This window comes from Chinchilla lanigera, unplaced genomic scaffold, assembly GCF_000276665.1.
Source record: "Chinchilla lanigera isolate Chin_1 unplaced genomic scaffold, ChiLan1.0 scaffold00012, whole genome shotgun sequence".
In the NCBI taxonomy this organism is placed as follows: domain Eukaryota; kingdom Metazoa; phylum Chordata; class Mammalia; order Rodentia; family Chinchillidae; genus Chinchilla; species Chinchilla lanigera.
The window spans coordinates 29,427,393-29,444,977 of record NW_004955413.1 but is presented as its reverse complement, the minus strand read 5'-3'; the positions used below and the strand labels follow the sequence as shown (position 1 = coordinate 29,444,977).

At 59.3% G+C, this 17,585-nt stretch overlaps 2 protein-coding genes across 7 annotated transcripts in view; one reads left to right on the top strand and one right to left on the bottom strand.

The window, feature by feature from the left end:
* Phf21b (PHD finger protein 21B) overlaps nucleotides 1-2,621 on the top strand; it is a 64,704-nt gene extending 62,083 nt beyond the window's left edge. For 2 of the 3 annotated variants that reach the window (XM_005379472.2, XM_005379474.2), the window contains exon 13: nucleotides 643-2,621. In XM_005379472.2, coding sequence (XP_005379529.1) covers nucleotides 643-861 — 219 coding nt within the window. In that variant the 3' untranslated portion in view covers nucleotides 862-2,621. The remainder of the gene's footprint in view (nucleotides 1-642) is intronic. The other variant, XM_005379473.2, reaches the window with a different exon arrangement.
* An 8,011-nt stretch (nucleotides 2,622-10,632) lies between these two features.
* The window catches only part of Arhgap8 (Rho GTPase activating protein 8), a 48,506-nt gene continuing 41,553 nt past the window's right edge, over nucleotides 10,633-17,585 (bottom strand). For 3 of the 4 annotated variants that reach the window (XM_005379471.2, XM_013511542.1, XM_005379469.2), the window contains 5 exons: nucleotides 16,018-16,091; nucleotides 15,462-15,539; nucleotides 14,713-14,841; nucleotides 11,888-11,991; nucleotides 10,633-11,145 (listed from right to left, as the gene is read on the bottom strand). In XM_005379471.2, coding sequence (XP_005379528.1) covers nucleotides 10,846-11,145; nucleotides 11,888-11,991; nucleotides 14,713-14,841; nucleotides 15,462-15,539; nucleotides 16,018-16,091 — 685 coding nt within the window. In that variant the 3' untranslated portion in view covers nucleotides 10,633-10,845. The remainder of the gene's footprint in view (nucleotides 11,146-11,887; nucleotides 11,992-14,712; nucleotides 14,842-15,461; nucleotides 15,540-16,017; nucleotides 16,092-17,585) is intronic. The other variant, XM_013511540.1, reaches the window with a different exon arrangement.

Genomic DNA, 17,585 nt, shown 5'->3' with positions numbered 1-17,585 from the left:
TGGTGGTGATGGTGGTGGTGGTGATGATGGTGGTGGTGATGGTGATGGTGGTGATGATGATGGTGGTGGTGGTGGTGGTGGTAGTGGAGACAAGGTCAGGGTGTTCATGGTGGTGGTGGGTACCACCATGCCTGACCCTGGAGAAGTTCCTCTCATACAATGTCTCCTTTAACCTTCTCCATGGCTCTAGGAAGAGACTGCTTTTCCCATGGTGGTTCTGGAGACAGCCTCAGGGAGGCTGTTCTTTGCTAGCGGCACTCAACCCCAGCGGCTGGACCTCTGACCAGGCCTGGGTCCCCCTGCGTTACTGTGCTGCTGCCACAGGCACAGACTGGAAGAAGGTGGGAGGGGAAAGAAGGGAACTGGTTGGCGAGCCCAAGGGCCACGAGGCTGCCGCAGGACCCAGCACCAAGAGGAGAGATGTGGTCTGCTGTGAGGGGACGTCCCCTCGCTGCGGCCCAAGTGTAGCCAGAGCAGAGCTCCCCGCGGTCTGACTACCGTTTCATCCGTGTCTTGCTGTTGTCTGTTGTGTGCCCTTCCCTGCAATGGAAGGGTAGGGCCCCGGGAGGAGAGTGCGCTGGAGCATCCCAGGACTGCATTCTGCTGCATGCTGAATCTCTCTGAACTCTCTCCCCTTGACAGAAATGCCTGGAGCTTAAGACCAGCCTGCTGGCCCGCCAGAGGGGCACCCAGTCTTCGCTGGACCGCCTCCGGGCCCTCCTGAGACTGATACAGGGCGAGCAGATGCTCCAGGTCACCATGACAACCATGAGCCCCACCCCACTGCTGGCCGGGCCCTGGACCAAGCCCTCAACTGCTGCCATGCGCTCCACCCTCCAGCACCCCCAGGACCACAAGTGACCCCAGAGACCTGTCTTTGCGCCCACGGAAAGTTGCTGGGACCCTGCTCGTGTGACTCGGGGTTCTGTTGGCCTTAACTCATACACTCTATGAATTTCAGACAAAAAAGCAGATAGAGAACCAAGGAGAAGGAAAAGGAGCCAGACAAGCAGCCCAGAGCCGCGACGGGGAGGGGCACCCGTGTCTTCCCAGTCCAGGAAGGAGACTCCTGGCAGCCAGGGGGCGTGTGCCAGGCACAGGTGGCGCCCATCCTTGGGTGCCTGGGGCTGCCCCGGCTTCCGGCCCTCCCCGCAGCCCCACCCACACTTTCGGGAGCAGAGGCTGCACCAGGAGGTCGGAGGCTGCAGACTGGCTCTGCCTGGCCCTGCAGGTCCACCTGGAGCCCCCTGCCGGGAGGGCAAGCAGGCGCGTTAGCTGAGTAGTAGGGTAGTTGGGCTGGGCGTGGCAGGAGAAGAGGGTAGCAGATCTAGGTAGTCCTCCAGCGCCCGCCTCAGGCCGCCCAGGGTTCCCATGCCTGCCTTCCCAGACCCCCGCCGTCGTCAGTGTTACTAGGTTGAGAAGCAGCTGTTGAACTTGAAAGCCAGGAGGCGCCCGCCCGCCGCCTTTTGGACTCACTTCCCTACCGCTCAGTGTTTCTCTCGCGGGGCTTTGGGCAGGCTGGAGCTGCCGCCACGCAGAGGAGGCGTGTGGCAGGTTTCTCTTTTGGGTTGAATTGCTCAGCTTACAACGGGAGCCTTTTATTTTCTGCTTCCCAAGAGCCGCTCAGTATTCCAGTCCTCTCTTCTTGCCAGTACAGACGCGATGCCAAAAAATAACTTTACATTTTTGTGTGGCATTTTTAGTTGTGAGGTATTTAATGTGAAGGGGCCCCTGCTCCCTTCTCTGCGTCCGGTGGTCTCAGCCCTTGGGGTACGAAGGGGAGTGCCCCACCCTCTGCAGGCCTGGCCAGCCCGAGAGACCTGGGGGGTTTTAAAGAACTGGGGTGCAGAGTCGGGGAGTCCCCTCCTCTCGCGGCGTCCCAGTTCGCAGCGAGCTGAGGCTCCCTGGGCCTCTCCCCAGGCCTCCCGCTTCCTGGGTGGGCTGCGCCCGCTCAACTCACCCACCAGCTTCCTGTCCCCTCAGGGGACTCAGCACAACAAGATAAGTGTCCAGGAGCCCGGGGGCTCCGCCGCAGCATATCACATGGTGCCGAATGCATTGAACACGCGTGTGCGTGTGCGTGTGCGCGCAGCCCGGGCCCAGACGCACGCATGTGCACAGGCGTAGGTGCAGTGCCGGGAGGCTGGGAGCCCTGCAGCCTGCCCTGCCGTCCCTCTTGTCATTTCCACGTCTCCGGGAGAAACTGTGCTGTACGATACAGATCTATTTTAATACACTCAACACTGGGTTGAACAAGATTTTTATATTTTATTGATGAACAAAGTGAGCCGCGTGAGGCCCACGTCTTATGTGTTGGTCACTCTCGATGCCAATTACGCATTGCTGCGAGACGCGCGACCTAAATGTCTTCAGGTTCCTCTTCTGTTGGTTTGCTTTTCTTCTTGGATGGATTGGATCAGACCTTTTCTAAATGTCACGGGAGGATGTGGAAGGTTGGACCCGGGAGGGGTAGCTGCCGACGTGTCTTGAGACTGTTAGTTTTTTTGGACCAAGGAGGACCGTCCAGTGGATAGTGAGGATAGAGAAAAAGTGTTTGTCTTAAATATGCCGACGTAGTTTTCCTTCTGTACGATGCATTAAACTTGATTGATGATTTTAAAGTCCTGTGGTGTCTGTGCCTTTGGTGGGGAAGCCCCGGGGAGTTCCAAGGACAAAGGGTGACCGGAAGTCAGGGTCCTCCCCACACCTCATCCGAGGGAGGGAGGGACGTGGGAACGCAGGGAGCAGCTCGTGGGGTGCCCTCCCACCCGTTTCTGCTTCTCGGCTTGGTGGTGTCATCTGCGCTCCTGGCACATGCACCCCCACCGCCACCCTCAGGCCTCCTGCGGCTCACCCCTCACACCTTCAAAACAGCAACCGGACAGGAAGTCAGACCCCCAAGTCCAAGCCCCGGGTGCTGCAGGAGGCCTCCGGTCAGCCCTTGGGTCAGGGCCACTTGGGACCAGCCCCTGTGGCCGGCGTGCGGGTCCAAGGCCATGGTGACTGCTGAGGCTCTGGGGACGCATGGCCCAGGAGGCGGGAGGGCCAGACAGGGCTGGGCAGCCCACCCAGCAGGGGCGCCCGGCACGTCGTGCTGCACGGTTTGAGGGGCCCGGAGCTCATGTGCTGCTTCCCGAGCCCTGACCGCAGGGGTCCTGGCTGCCATCTTGGTGGTCTTCACGGCCTCTGTCCAGGCTGCCGCGGGGAGTTCTCTGCCTCGGGGACAGGCCGAGACCCACCATGCCGTGTCCCCAGTTCACTCTTGTTTTAGATCCTCGCCAGCCACCCCTCCCCTTGCGCCCCTGAGCTGCCTGACTCCACGTCAGTGGTGACCTCATGTCTGGATCCACACCCGCCGCCCAAGGAGCTCCCCACTCCCGGGCCTGCTGCCCCTGTCTCTGCTCCTTGGCTTCTCCCCTTCTGTGCACCAGACTCTGCCCTCAGCCAAACTCCGCATCTGCGCTGGTGGCCCACGCCTGCTGCATGGCTGTCCACACCGGCTGGGCATGGTCTCCACCAGCCGGGCCCCTTCCTGTCTCGTGGACCAGCCTTCCAGGGGCACCTTTGACCCCACCCCAGCGCTGGGGAACCCATCAGCTCTGCCGTCAGAACAAAAGCAGGGTAGGCTGCTCTCTCCGCCCACACCAGCATCGCCTGGTGGGGGCCGCTGCAGCCCACGCCAGCTGCCCCACCCCCGACAGCCTCTTCCCCGCCAGCAGCCCGTGCGATGGGGACTGGTAGTAGCCCATCACCCACACCTGCTCAGAGGAGCTACGCGATGTGAACAGAAGCAGTGGATTTGTGTTTTTTAAATGTGTTATGATACAAGACACATGGCCATAGATCCCCCTCAAAATCCTCCCCCTCCCTTTAATGCACTCATCCCACCGTTCTGTGCACTTTCTGCGGCAGCTCTGGAGTCCTCTTTCCTAAGTGTCTATGAGGTGTGATCACAGACCCAGCGACGGCTGCCGCCCAGCGCCATCCGATGCACAGGCTCAGAAACGCACGGCGCCGGCAGCCTGACTAAAGACACTGAGGAACGAGGACTCCAGAGGTGCTGCAGGAAGTGGCCAGGGCATGAGATGAATGTTCAGAGCACCGGAGAGTTGAGGGGGATCGTGGCAACGTGACTTTTAATTGTGATAGTTTTTTGTTTAAACATTCACCATATCTTATTTTTTAATTTTAAAAAGAAGGAAAAAAAATAATGTCAAGACATCACAGGAGAGTAACAATTATTCATACGTTACGTATCGTTTACCACATCTTTCAATCACACTTGTGAAGACCTTACTCTCCTTACCTTCTCTGTGGCCCGTGATCCCCTGGCCTCTGGTTCATTTTCTGCTCTACTTCACTCTATCTGCACCACCACAGGGCCTTTGCATGCATCGTGTCCTCGACCTGGCATGCGCTTCCCCACCCCCTGCAGTCCTGACTGGCTCCCCAGCTTTCTTTGGGACTTGAGGCTGCCTGCCCTGCCCTGGCCTGTTAGCTTCCTTGACTTGGGGCCTGTGGGTGTCTTCACTGCCCGTGTCAGCAGGGCAGGCATCCGTCTATCCCTGTAATCCACTGAATCTCAGCATCTGGCGCTCTGTGTAGATGGCTGTGAAGTAAAGGGAGACACCCGCTGGGGCTCAGGGGCACCTCACAGCAGAGGCCAGGGCAGCTCAACCTGCCCAGGGAGACTGGGCAGGGGGAGGAGAGGCCCCGGCTAGGAGCGCCTTGCTCCACAGGGCTCTGCACCCGGCCTGTGCCAGGGGCCCCAGAGCCCCTCCTGCCTGCCCCAGCCCAGCTCTCTCCATGAAAGCCTCATGCACCGCACCCAGTGGTCCGCAGATGACATCGGCAATGGGGACTCCGCACTTCCCCGGGGCTTCTGCCCGCTGTGACAGCAGCTGTGTTTCCCTGGGACCGGACAGATTGAAGAGCAGAACAGTTCTCCCCCAGTTCTGGAGGAGGGGGAGCGGGAGGAGAGCGACGGGGGGAGAGGGAAGGAGGCGACCCAGTGCCTTCTTGCCCAGGACCTGTCTGCACAACCCTCGCCCGGCTCTGTTCTCAGGCCGGTGAAGCACAGAGACACGGGACACACACAGCCACACAGCCAGGGGAAGAGCCAACCTGGGCCATGGCTTGGTGTCCCCGCTCCGGGACACGCTCCCTCTGGATCCTGGGCACTGCAGTGTACACAGGCTGGCAGCAGCGCCCACGCCACCAACTCTCCCACATGACTCCTGACGGCCCGAGGCTCCCGGCTGATTCACAGGAAAGGAGGGCCAGCTGGCCAAGCCCTGCTAGCCACGTCCCGGGTGTCTCTGTCCATTCACTGTACCTCAGGCCGGGTGACTGACGGACAGCAGACCGCTCCCGGTCTGGAGGCAGAAGCTGGATATCAAGACCGCAGCAGATCCAGGCCTGGAGACGGCTCCTCCTTGCTGCGTCCCTTGGGGACGGCAGGGCTCGGGACACCAACAGGCCCCCCCACCCCCCGACATAAAATTCACCGCCCCACTCAGCACTTACCTGTAAGTTCGGGATGAAATTATGTAAGTCCCAAGTCACCCAGCTACACTGATTTAAGGACGGAGTCACATGCCCCTGCCACGGTGGATTGGGGTGAGGTCTGCCTAGGAGTTTCACTCGCACACTTTGTAAGGTATACCCAGCTTGGAAGGAAAAGCCCGCACCAGGTGTGGTGATGTATGCCATAATCCCAGCACTCTGAGAGGCTGAGGCAGGAGGACTGCAAGTTCAAGGCCAGCCTGAGCAATTTAGCCCAAGCCTCTGCCCACCCTCCCTGAACTACCTTCTGCCTTGCATGTGATTTTAGTCCATTTTCTATGGCTATAGCCAGCTGACAGAGGCTGGGCACATCTTACAGAAAAGAAGTTTGGGGTTGGAGATATAGCTCAGTGACATAAGTGCCTGCTTGGCAAGCACAAGGTCGTGAGTTCTATCCCCGGTACAGCAAAAAAAAAAAGAAAGAAAAAAGAAAAGAAGTTTGTTCAGCTCACCCTTTTGGAGGCTGGAAGTCTGCAATGGGGCAGCCTCTGTCCAGGGCCTCCCAGATATGCCACAGCTGGTATGGAGCGGGGGAGGGAGACCGCACAGGCAGAGAGGCCAGGAGTAGCTGGGAGGAATGTCGGGGCGCTGCGCATGACACCAACCTTCTCACACAAGAACTAACCGAGTTCTTCTGAGTCCAAACCCTGGAGACCTAACCACTTCCTGGGGCCCCGCCTCTGAGAACTGCCACACAGGGACCCCCAGGGCATGGACAGAGCCGCTGGGAACCCCTGGGGACACAGCAAGCTACACTGCCTCAGGGATACTTGCTTCTGCGTCTATTTTCATAGATAGATTCTTGTGTATATACAGTCCTGGACCTATATATTCTTACATATATAGTCAAATTTTTATTTAAAGAATTTTTTTATTTAAAGATTTTATATGTACAATAATTCGTTTCATGCCCATCAAGTCACTATAATAAGGTTCTTTGTCTTCAAAATAGCCCCTTTTTAGATTGATTGATTTGAGACAGGGTCTCAGTATGCAGTTCAGGCTGGCCTTGCACTCACTATGTATCCCCAGCTGGCCTCAAACTCAAGCGATCCTCCTGCCTCAGCCTCCCGAGTGCTGGGATTACAGGAATGCTCCCCCACCCCAGGTCATTCTTACACACATTCTTGTACATATACATTTATGTCCCCCTCCTCCATTCAGCAAGCCCCTGGGGCAGGAAGGCCCCCCAGTTGTCTCTGTAATTGTGAGGCTTGAATAGACCCTGCCCGGAAGGGCACGGGAACGGGTTGCCGAGGGAGGAGGGGTTGATCCCGTCCAGGATCACGCGGCTCCCCTGTGGGACAGGAGCTCACGAGCCTCTGACCGTGACCTCCCCCTCGGGCTGAGGACTTGTTGCTGAGTGGTACCAGGAGCAGGCGCCCGGCTGTCTTTAGGGAAGCCTGCTGCGGTCTGCCTGCGGTGGACTCTTTCAGGCCTGGACGGGTTTCAGTAACTCACTGTGAATGTCAGCTCCAAGTTCCAGGCAGCTTGCCTAATCTCCAGAGTCGCTTAAAATCTCTGTCATTTCTGCACAAGGGAGCATTTGGACGTTTCTTCCGCACGTCCTGCCAATAGCAACACCCCGGAGTCCTCGCTTCGGGGTCGTGTTCCATTGTCTAAAGCCTAAATGAGCATCACCATCATCGTTTCCTCTCGCTGTGGAAATGACCGGGAAATTGCGCTTGGATACAGGCAGGGGTGACGGGGCCACAAGGCGTGGAGCTGCGACTCCACAATTATCGTTTGTAAAAGGAAAACTTATCCAAGAAGCCGCGGGAGAACATCTTGGGGCCACCTCTCAGAGTCGGAAAATTTGAAACATATATTTCACAGACGTGCGTTTTGCTGTAACCCTCTCTGCATAATGCATGAGATTTGATTTAATGTCACTGTTAATTCTGGTGTTCACAATGGTGCGCTCTTAAGGGAGCCATCATTTTTATTTCTTTCCCCTTTTATTTTTTTCCTCACGACAGGACTCTGAGGCCGTTTGGGGCTGAATTGTGAGAGCGAAGACGCCTCCCTGCAGCCGCTGGCGGCTGCTTCCCGGGAGGCTTGGCCAGGGACACGGTGGCCAGTGGCCCATGGCCTCGGGGACCACAACGGGCTGCTTCCCTGGGCCTGGCTGTTGGGAGGTCAGAGGTGGAGGGCTGGGTTAAAAAGTAAAGAAGAATGAGAGGAAGGGGCAAAGAAAGAAGGAAACAAAGAAAAAGTCTTTATAACAGAGTAGAAAAGACGAAATAACGGTCAGTTTGTAAGAAGCACAGGGACCCTTTCTGGCCTGGGGTGGGTGCGACACACAGAGCTCGGAAGGACAGAGAGGCCACGATCTGTTGAAGGTGACAGAAGGGGCACGTGGGTGAGGAGGGAGGCAGGGGACAGAGGGTGACAAGAGCCCAGGCACGAAGGAGCAGCAAGGTGCTGTGGGGGGGAAGTCTCAAAGCCAGCGCTGAGGCCCGCGGCTGGTGGTGCCTCTGATGGCCCAGGGCTCGGGGCCCGGTCCCCTGCAGTCTGCCCCTGGAGCCCTGGGACAGTGAGACCACACGCCCGGCGCCCAGCTGGTGAGCAGTGGCTGGAGCCTCTCAGAGGATGCCCAGGGGACGCTGCCAGCCCACGCTCCAGGAACGTGCGCAGACGGCTGCCCTCTGCCTGGCACCCGCAGCTGCAGAAGAGGTTGCCCCTCTGGGCCTGATGGCTTTCAGAGCAAGGCCGACCATCTTCGGGGACCAAGATCTAGGTGGTTCTGGGACAGCCAGGAAATGTCCAAGACACGGTCCGGCGGTGCATCGCCCTTCCCTGTCCACATGGGGGCGCTGACCCCCCCACCCCTCACCTGGCGGTTGGGCACATGGGAGGCAATTCTGGCCTAGATCTTGTGGTTTCTGAACCGCCTCCTCAGAGCCAGAAGGGAGCAGGTGGTGTGGGTTCCCATCATACAGATGGGAAGACTGAGGCTGGGTCCCCAAGGTAGCAGAGTAGAAAGCTGCATTGTGTGATCCCTGCTCTGCCACTTGCTGGCCATGTGACTCTGGGGCCATGGGGGTCCCCATTTGTGAGTTAGGAATACGAGCCTCAGTGGACAAAGCCCCACTCTGTGTCTCCATGAGGAGAAACCATATGGAGGGAGTTTGGTACTAGACTCCCATCCTGGGGAGCAGGAGGGGCATTCGAGCTGGCCTGTCCAGGGAAGGACACTGGCGTGGTCAGCAGAGCCCATCCTCAGGGCCAGGGCTGGTTACCAGGGTAACCAACCGGTTGGCAGAGGCCCTCAGCCCAAGGTCCCTGGTCACTGCAGGAGGCCTCTTCTCTCTGGAGACCCCTGAATCTACCTCACTCCTGGCAGGGAAGAGGGGTGCCATTTACTGGGGTCCCCAGTGGAGAAAACCCCCGGCTGGGATGCCACATGGCTCACAGGGCCAGGTGCGTGGGTGGTGGTGGCTGTCTCCTGGCCAGCTGTGGCCCTGTGTCACCTGCATCCCACAGGTGGGACCTGGGGAGCTGTCCTGTGGCCCTGGAGGAAGACGAGTTCAGTGAGCAGTCCCATTGGGCTGGGCCAACATGCCCAGCGTCCGGGAGCCCAGGGTCCTCACAAAGCTGCCCGGATCGCATCCTAAGCAGCTGAGCAGCCCAGCCTCGGGGACGCCGCACCATGTCCCTGGGCCAAGGCCAGCACCTGCGCCGCAGGGGCACCTCGAGAAAGGAGCAAAACGCTCGTCTGCAGATCAGGTCGGTCCTTGTGTGCAAGGTGCCCTGTGACAGGCAGCCCGGGAGTCACCTGGTCCGTCTTTACAGACAGGCGGCGCAGGCCCGGTAGAAGTGGGGTGGGGGTGGGGTTAGCACGCAGCCAGCTCCTCCATGTTCCAGACCAGAGCCCTACATGTGACCCCAAGGCTGCAGGAGCGGTGTGTGCGGTGGACATCCTGCCTTTCCTCCCAGCATCTGCTCCTTCCCCCTGTGGCAGGCACAAGTGGGGGCTCCTGTGACGACCGTGAACGGCCCAGGGACTGGCCGGGCTTCACCCCAGCCCCAGGGCTGGCCGTGTGGCCCAGGCCTTGCCAGTCAGAGTGCTCCCTCCACAGCGACAGGACCAGCGTGGGCGTGTGACGTCAGCGGGCCCCACCAGGACAATGCTGGGGACTTTCCGTTGGAACGTGGAACCCAGAAGTCGCTTCCTTTTGCACTGCATTTCACAGGGCCATGGACGGGCCTGCCTGTCGGCCCCGAGGGGCCACTCTGTCTGAGTCGGTGCAGGCCTAGCATGTCCCGGGGCCTGTGGCAGAGCAACTGCTTTATGCCCAGGGCTGCACCCTGCCAGGAGGCCTGCGTGGTCTTCTTCTTTTGTGACCCAGGGCTTGGCCAGGGGCATCCGAGCCCACAGGACTCCTGCCAGGGCCAGAGAAAGCTCGGCTCTGCTCTGGTACAGGTTCTTCTGCCTCCACTGGGAGGATGCGCTGTGCAGCTGCCGGGTACAGGTGACAGTGCAGCGGCTGAGGCTCCCCGGGCAACAGCAGGTCCAGCCTGGACACATGGGGCAGCCCTTAAAAGTCAGCTGACCCACAATGGTGTTTGGACAGGAGATGTCCCCAAGACCCATACGCTAAGGGCCTGGCCCCCACCTGCAGTACAGAGTGGTGGAGCCTCAGGAGGTGAGGCCGCACGGGAGGAAGCGGGCTGTTAGGGGTGTGGCCTAGCAGGATATTGAGACCCGCCCCCTTCACTCTGCTTCCTGGCCACCAGGAGGGAGCAATTTCCTCCACCACGCCCTCTGCCTCGCTATGCTCTCTCACTGCCGGTCAAAGGCAAGAGCGCCAAGGGACCGTGGACTGACACCTCCAAAACTGTGTGAAAATAACCCTCTCTTCCTTTAAGGTGTTTCTCTCGGGTATTATCACAGTGCCGAGAAGCTCACACACGCACTGGGCACCCTCAGCAGTCGTGTGGAGTTCCTGGCTCTGGGTGGCTTGTTACCCAGCACTGTGGGGACAATACCGACCACTACACAATCTTCATCCACAAGTTTCCATTTTCAGTTAGGCCACGCTGGGTTATAATTCCAAAGAATCATTTTAAGAGACATATTCTTTTATTCTAGCCACAGCCCAGGAACCATGAAGAAGAGTCTTAGAGTCAGAAGCAGGGAACTCTGCTAGAAGGTTCCAAGTTCATTTAACGCTGGTTATTTCCACAGATAGCAAGTTTGCAAAACCCACAGTGAGGCCGCGGCTGCCTCGACTTGGACAGGACATCTGCCACATGAGAGGTGACTCCTGGCTGGCATCAGGGGACGCGGAGGCCAGACAGGCCTGGCGAAGGCTGGGGCGGGTCTGTTCCCCCGCATCCTCTGATGTGGTGGCTGCCCTGCCCGCCCGCGTCCGCCATGCCCGGGCCTCTCTCCCCGGGGGCCTCGTGGGCGCTGAAGATCGTCTCGTAGTACTCGATCAGCAGCTCAGTGAACAGGTTCAGGGGCAGCAGGGCGCTCAGCGAGGACGTGCCCTGGGAGGGCCAGATCAGGTTCAGCCCGAAGACGCAGGCCAGGTTGGAGCTGTTCATTTTGTTGAGAATGCTCTCCTGGGACACCTGCAGGACACCCGAAGGACAAGGGGTGTGAACGTGAGGCCGTGGTGGCTCAGACCCCACCCTTGCCCCAGAGAAGGGCTTGGGTGGAGGAGAGAGCCCTGCTCTTGGAGCCACCGCCAGTGCCGAGGCCCCGTGCAGCACCCCTGCTCCAGGACTCGCTTTCCCATCTGTAGAGGGAAGGGATCGGCCTTGACGCTCCGGGAGACCCCAGGCTCTGACCTGTGATCTGCCTCCTGGGGTCTCCTCATCCCTTCCCTTTCCCTTCTACTTCGGCAGGCTCAGCAGGCCCACACACACCAGCACAGGGGGTCTGGGCAGGATGACCTCTGACCTCCAGAACAGTATTGGTGACCTGGGGACCCCGAGGCCAGCTAGCAGATGTTCCTTGGGAGGAGGTAGGTGTGTGAAGAGTTTCCCACCCCCTTGAAGGGCTCCCCATCTGTGCCAGCGGCCACAGCAACCTCAAGGGCTGGAATTCATTCCTCATGGGGAAACTGAGGCAGAGAATGCCCAGGGAATGTCCAGGTCATGCGGCTAGGCAAGGCAGGGCCCATGCAGATCCATCTGAGGGCAGGGCCTGTTCTCTCCTTGCCTTGCTACAAAATCCAAGCCGGGGGCCTCAGGGAATCGAGACTGGGATGGGACAGAGGTATCCCCACTGCCTCAGGCTTCTGCTGGCTGGAAGTGGTGTCGTGTAGGTGAACCCGGGCCCGGCAGGCAGTGGGAGGCGGGAGCTACTCACAGCGTGCAGGAAGGCCATGAGGTAGCGCAGGACGGCATAGTTGTGCTCAGGCAGGCTCCGCAGGATCTGGCGGCAGTGGGTGACACGCAGGCTGCTCTCCACATCTGCAAGGCAAAGGTTCCCCTGAGCTGGCTCAGAGGGGCTGGGCAGCGTGGCACCCTGGGAAGGCACAGGCGCAGGGACGACCACCGTGAGGGTGACCAGCACAGAAAAAGTTAGATATCTTTTCTCTCTCCTTTAGAGAAAAGTGGCTTCTCCAAGCTTCCTCAGGCCTAGGACACAAACCGCCGGCCCCACCTCAGGCCAGTGGAGTGGACAGAACACACAGGCACTGGCCCACAGGTCCAGTCCCATCCCCACAGGGAAAGCAGAAGAGGTCCCAGTCTGGGAGGTGTGGGGCAGGCCTGGACACATCCAGTGACAAGGACCCAACAGCTGTACACGGGGAGATGGGCATTTGAGGCCCTCTGGTCCTTGGGGCCAGCTTTGTATTCAGATACTTTTTTGGGGGGAACTGGGGATCGAACTCAGGACCTTGCACTTTCTGGGCAGGTACTTGTACCGCTGAGCTATATTCCCAGCCCTAAATTTTTTTTTTTTTTGTACCAGGAATCGAACTCACAACCTCGTGCTTGCCAGGCAAGTGCTGTGCTGTTGAGCTAAATCCCCAGCCCGGGGCCAGCTTTGAATAAAGCCTTTTTCCTTTTCCCCGGAATAAACAGCCTCCTTTGACTTAGCAGCAGCAAGGAGACAAATTGGCAGGAAGAGGACAGCCCAGCACACTCCTCTTCTCTGACCCATATGGTGGCAGAGTAACTGCTGCCTCCGGGGAGGCCGAGCACTTTCTAAACAGGAAGGTCTGGACCAGGGGTCAGTAAGCTGCAGCCATGGCCAAACCTGCCCAGCATCTGTTTTTGTCGATAAAGTTTTATTGGGACACAGCCTCAGCCTCTCTCTGGTGGTTATGACTGAGACCCCAGGGCCACGGAGGCCTGAAACACTTCCTGGCCCTTCCAGGAAAAGCCTGCCAACCGTGTTCTAGACTGGCTTCTCCTGTAACAGTTCCCAGCACACAAACCCCCAGGTCATGTTGCTGTGGGAGCAGGCGGTGTCCTCTCCTGGGGCCTCCGTGTAACTGTGCCACTGAGTAGCAGCCAGTTTTCCTGGTGGCTCTGAGCTCCCCAGGCAGAGCTCCAGAGCCCACGGAGGCAGGAAGCTCCTCTCTAGGACGGAGCCCAGCGTGCCCAGATGACGGTGTGGTTGTCCATCCTGCCTGCTGGTTGCACGCTGCATAGATGGCCTCCCCGGATCACTGCCACGTGCCCACGGTCAGACCCACCTCCATGAGGCCACCTGGCTCCACACTGCCCAGCATCCTACCCACTGCCCACACCGAGGTGGCCCCCTTGTCCTTCATAACCATGCAGTCTGTGGGACAGTCCCCTTCCCGTCAGACAGGGCCTGGCCCCAGCCAGTGTAGGGAATGCCTAAACTGGTACTGGTAAGGATAAATCTCCCTCTGTGGAGAGTTGGGGTCGTGGATGCTGAGAGGTGGCCAAGGATCCCAAGGTTGGCTGGTGCCACACAGCTGACAGTCTCTACCCTCTAACCACAGGGCTGGTCCTTGTGGAATATAGGGCCCAGCCTGAGTCACTCTAACCAACTACCATAGCCTCCCTGGCCCCCGTGAGTAACAAGATAGTCCCCTATCTATTATGGTTTATATCATGATGTTCCCCCAAAGCCACAGGCACGCCTAGGTGGGGCTTTTGGGAAGGAGACTGGATCATGGGGGTGTGATACTCATCACTGGATTAGTCCACTCATGAGTTTAGAGCTAAGTGTAAGGTTGGGAGGTAAAGCCTGATGGGAGGGGGTGGGTCACTGGGGGCGTGGCCTGGAAGTATATAGCCCTCCTCCTCCCTTGATCCCTCTCTGCTTCCTGTCTGCCTGCCATGAGCTGTTTCTTCTCTGCGATGCCACCCTGCCTTGGAGCCAGTCAATTATGGACTAAAACCTCTATGAGCTGTGAGCCAAAATAAACCTCTCCTTAGTGTTGTGGACGTTGGGTGTTGGGTCTCAGAGATGACAAAGGAATTAGAACACCGTCCCTGAGGAGACTCCAAAGTTTAGAGGCAAGAGGCGCAGGCCACCTCCCTGGGGCAGGACACAGGCCACATGCCCTTTGGAGAAGGCAATCCTGATGGCACAGCAGGGGAGCAGCCTGCGGGGTGTGGCTCAGTGGTGAGCGCTTGCCTAGCATGGATGAGGTCTGCATTCCACCGCACTCTCAAGCAAAGCGACAAACAAACAACACAGAACCGGGTTCCCTTGGGATCAGGGTGCTCCAAGAAGCAACCAGGTGGAGCTGCCCATTTCAGTGTGACAGTGCTTTTGATGCCAAGACCCAGCGGCTCTGCGGGTCCTCCCAGCACTGCCTCACCCATGGGCTGGCACTGAGAGGCCACCACCGAGCTACCAGCCTGAGCCATGGGCACATGAGCCCACGCTCCACCACGAGGCTGCACCCTCACCCCCCACAGTTCACTCGTGTGTGAGTAGGGACATGTGCAGGGCACCTTGGGTGAGGCTCCTGTGGGTGCCCAGGGTGGGCAGAGACAAGACACTGACTTGGCGAGGAGTGAGGAGCCCCCAGTCTGCAGACGCCCTTGCTCCATCTGCTCGAGGGCCCTACTGTGGAGTGAGGACAGCCCCAAGCTCCCCTCTCCCACCCGGCCTGCGGGCGCCACCTCGGCCACCCCAGATCCTGAAGCAGGGCCAGCCCCAGAGGACAGCCCCGACCCCGCCCCCTCCTGGACACGCACTGGTGATGCCCATGACCCGCTCGTAGGCCTCGAAGGTGAGCAGCGGCTGGGGCAGCTCCCGGAGGAAGGTCTTCAGGATCACGGCCGGGACGTGGATATCCCCGTAGTCGTCAAAGTTCACGGGCTTCCCTGCACGCAGACAGGGACACAGCTGAGGGCCAGGCCGACCTGGTACTCCGGGGGATGCTCTGGGGTAGCCCATGGCCTCGGGATCATCCTTCCCCGCCTGGAGACAGGGTGCTCCTTCCCGCCAGCTCCAAGCCTCCCTGCCTCTTTCTGGGTGCCTTGGACTGGGTGAGGGGCTACTGACTCCCTTGCGGAGTGGTCCTGTCCCTGACTAGAGTGCGAGCTCTCTGAGGTCAGAGTCTTGGCTCTCGGAGTCCCTCAGTGCTGGCCAGGCAGACAAGTGCCCTGTGGACCTTGTGTTTGATGAGTGACTGAGTGATAGCACCCTTAACTCTGATGCCACCTCTCCCAGCTGCAGGGGGTAGGGGAGCTGCCCAGTGAAGACCCCACACGTGAACACCGCTCTTTCAGAGTGTCAGGTACATCCTGTGTCCACTCGTGTGAGCAGAGGAGGCGCAAAGGCAAAGTAGCCTTGTGTGGTCACCTGGCCCAGCTGGCCAGGGCTCCGGGGGGAAAGGACCCTACTCTGGACCGCAGGATGGGGATCCCTGGCCACTCTGGCAGCTGCCCTCCCTGTTTCCCCAGGGCCTGATGGGGGCTCTGGCAGGGCTGGGCAGACTCACCTTGGTCCAGGAGCCGCTGCACTTGGCGGACGGTCTGGGCACTGGCCGACCTCCGGAACAGGCCCTCGGTGTGCAGCCCTGTGGGAAGGGAGCCCCCATCTCGGTGCCAGCACCCAGCACTGGAGGAAGCCCTGCGCCCTTGGGGCTGGCAGGGGCAACCACTGGCTCCCCATCTCCTCACCCCTGCTTTTTCTCAGGCCCCTTATATCTCCCCCAGCCCCCTCATCTCCTCCCGCAGCTAAAACCAGGCCACTGGTGACCCTCCTGCCTCAGCCTCCCAGAGTGTTGGGACCACTCTGCCCCGCTCATAGAACATTTTGTGATCACAACACACCATCGCCAGGGAATGGAGAACCAGCGCCTCGCAGCTGGCAGTGCATCATGGCCTGGGGCCTGCAGAACCCCGCGTCTCTGCATGCCCTGGCAGCCAGGGTTCAAAGACAGCCCATCAGAGGCCACCCGTGGGCTGCCGTGCCCGTGGCCCACGCCTCCTGGTCCCCCCCTCCACCCCATGGCCGGGATGTGGACCTCCCCGCACGGGCGCCCCAGCCCGCACCATTCTCTCGCAGGTACGTCACCGTGAGCCTCAGCACCGGGGGGATGAGCTCGCCTTGGTTTTTTTCCTTGAGGCTGGAGGAAGAGAAAAGAAAGTGGCAGCTTATACCGGGCCGGATGAGCACAAGGCTCATGAACACACTCACTGAGGAACTGTCCACAGGGAAAGACGCAGCCTCCGTCCCCAAGAAGTGGCCAAAAGAGAGCGAAACAACAAAAATGACACCCTTGCATCAGAACGCCACCCCTACAGATGGAACAAGGATAAGTGAGGTGTGGAAGGCTTCCCTGGTGGGCAACTTCAGGGTGGGGTTTTGAGGGATAAGTAGGAGCCTACCAGAGGACAAGAGAAAAGGAAGGTCCAGACAGGGAAATGCTCAGGGGAACCCTGGAGTATGAGAAGACTTGGCTGTGTGGCAGGACTGCAGAGACCTCAGTTAAAGGCATGCTTGACAGAGACCAGCCTGAGGTCCAGGAAGCAGCCTGGCTTCGGGGGTGAGGAGAGGCAAATGAGCCCTGTGCCCCAACGCCTGACTGACTGGGCCCCACAGAGCAGAATGTTGGGGTAGCTGCTGACAGGCGAGCCTCTCCCTGCCGATGTTACCTCCTGCACGCTGACCCTGGGCAGGCCGGGTGACACCCACAGCAGGACGCGAGCAGACAGGACTCACGCCTCGTCCAGGGCGTCTAAGCAGCATGGCCAAGGACCCCTAGGCCCCCAGTGGCAGGTCCCAGACGGAGGCCTTGCCTGGCCTGGTGTCAGGTTGGCTGGCCTGTGCGCCCCATGGAACACACATGAGAAAGGGCACCCAGTTCTGGGCATAGTGGCACCTGCCTGTGATCTTAGCACTCGGGAGGCTGAGGCATGAAGACTGCTGTGAGTTTCAGCCCAGCCTGGGCTCCACAGCAAGACCCCATCTCATAAAAACAAAATGATAAAAGCCGGGGGCTGGGGATATAGTTCATCGGCACAGCTCCTGCCTGGCAAGCCTGAGGTCGTGAGTTCGATTCCTGGTACCAAAAAAAAAAAAAACAAAAAAAAAAAAAAAAAAAAAAAAAAGAATAAAAGCCGACACAGGACCACCTAGGGCCCTCCTCAGGCAGATCAGAAAACTGAGGTCCTCACCCTGAGGGGGACAGTACACCAAGAATGCACCTCCCAGAGCTGGCCACAGCTGGACACATGGAGTGACCGCGTCCGCAGAGTGGAGCCCGGGCTGGGTCTCTCCTCGGAGAGAGGCCTGCAGGGTGGTACACGGCACGGCAGGATGAGCACCCCCCACCCCGGGGACAGGTGAGCCAGCAGCTGGACGCCAACAGCACGGAGAGCTCGGCGGGCTGACGTCCTACTGTGTGCGCGTGAGCTAAGAAGCCACTCGCGGTACCATCGCACCCCAGGTCCACAGATGTCAGAATCAGAACGGAGGCTGGGAGAGACGATCATCGTACCTGCAGACGCACAGCCTGGGGCAGTGGTGGCGAACCCGTGGCATGCATGCCACAGCGGGCTGTTGTATCATTAGGAGCTCTAAAAGGTTTGCCACCACGGCCTGGCCTTGGGTGGGCTCG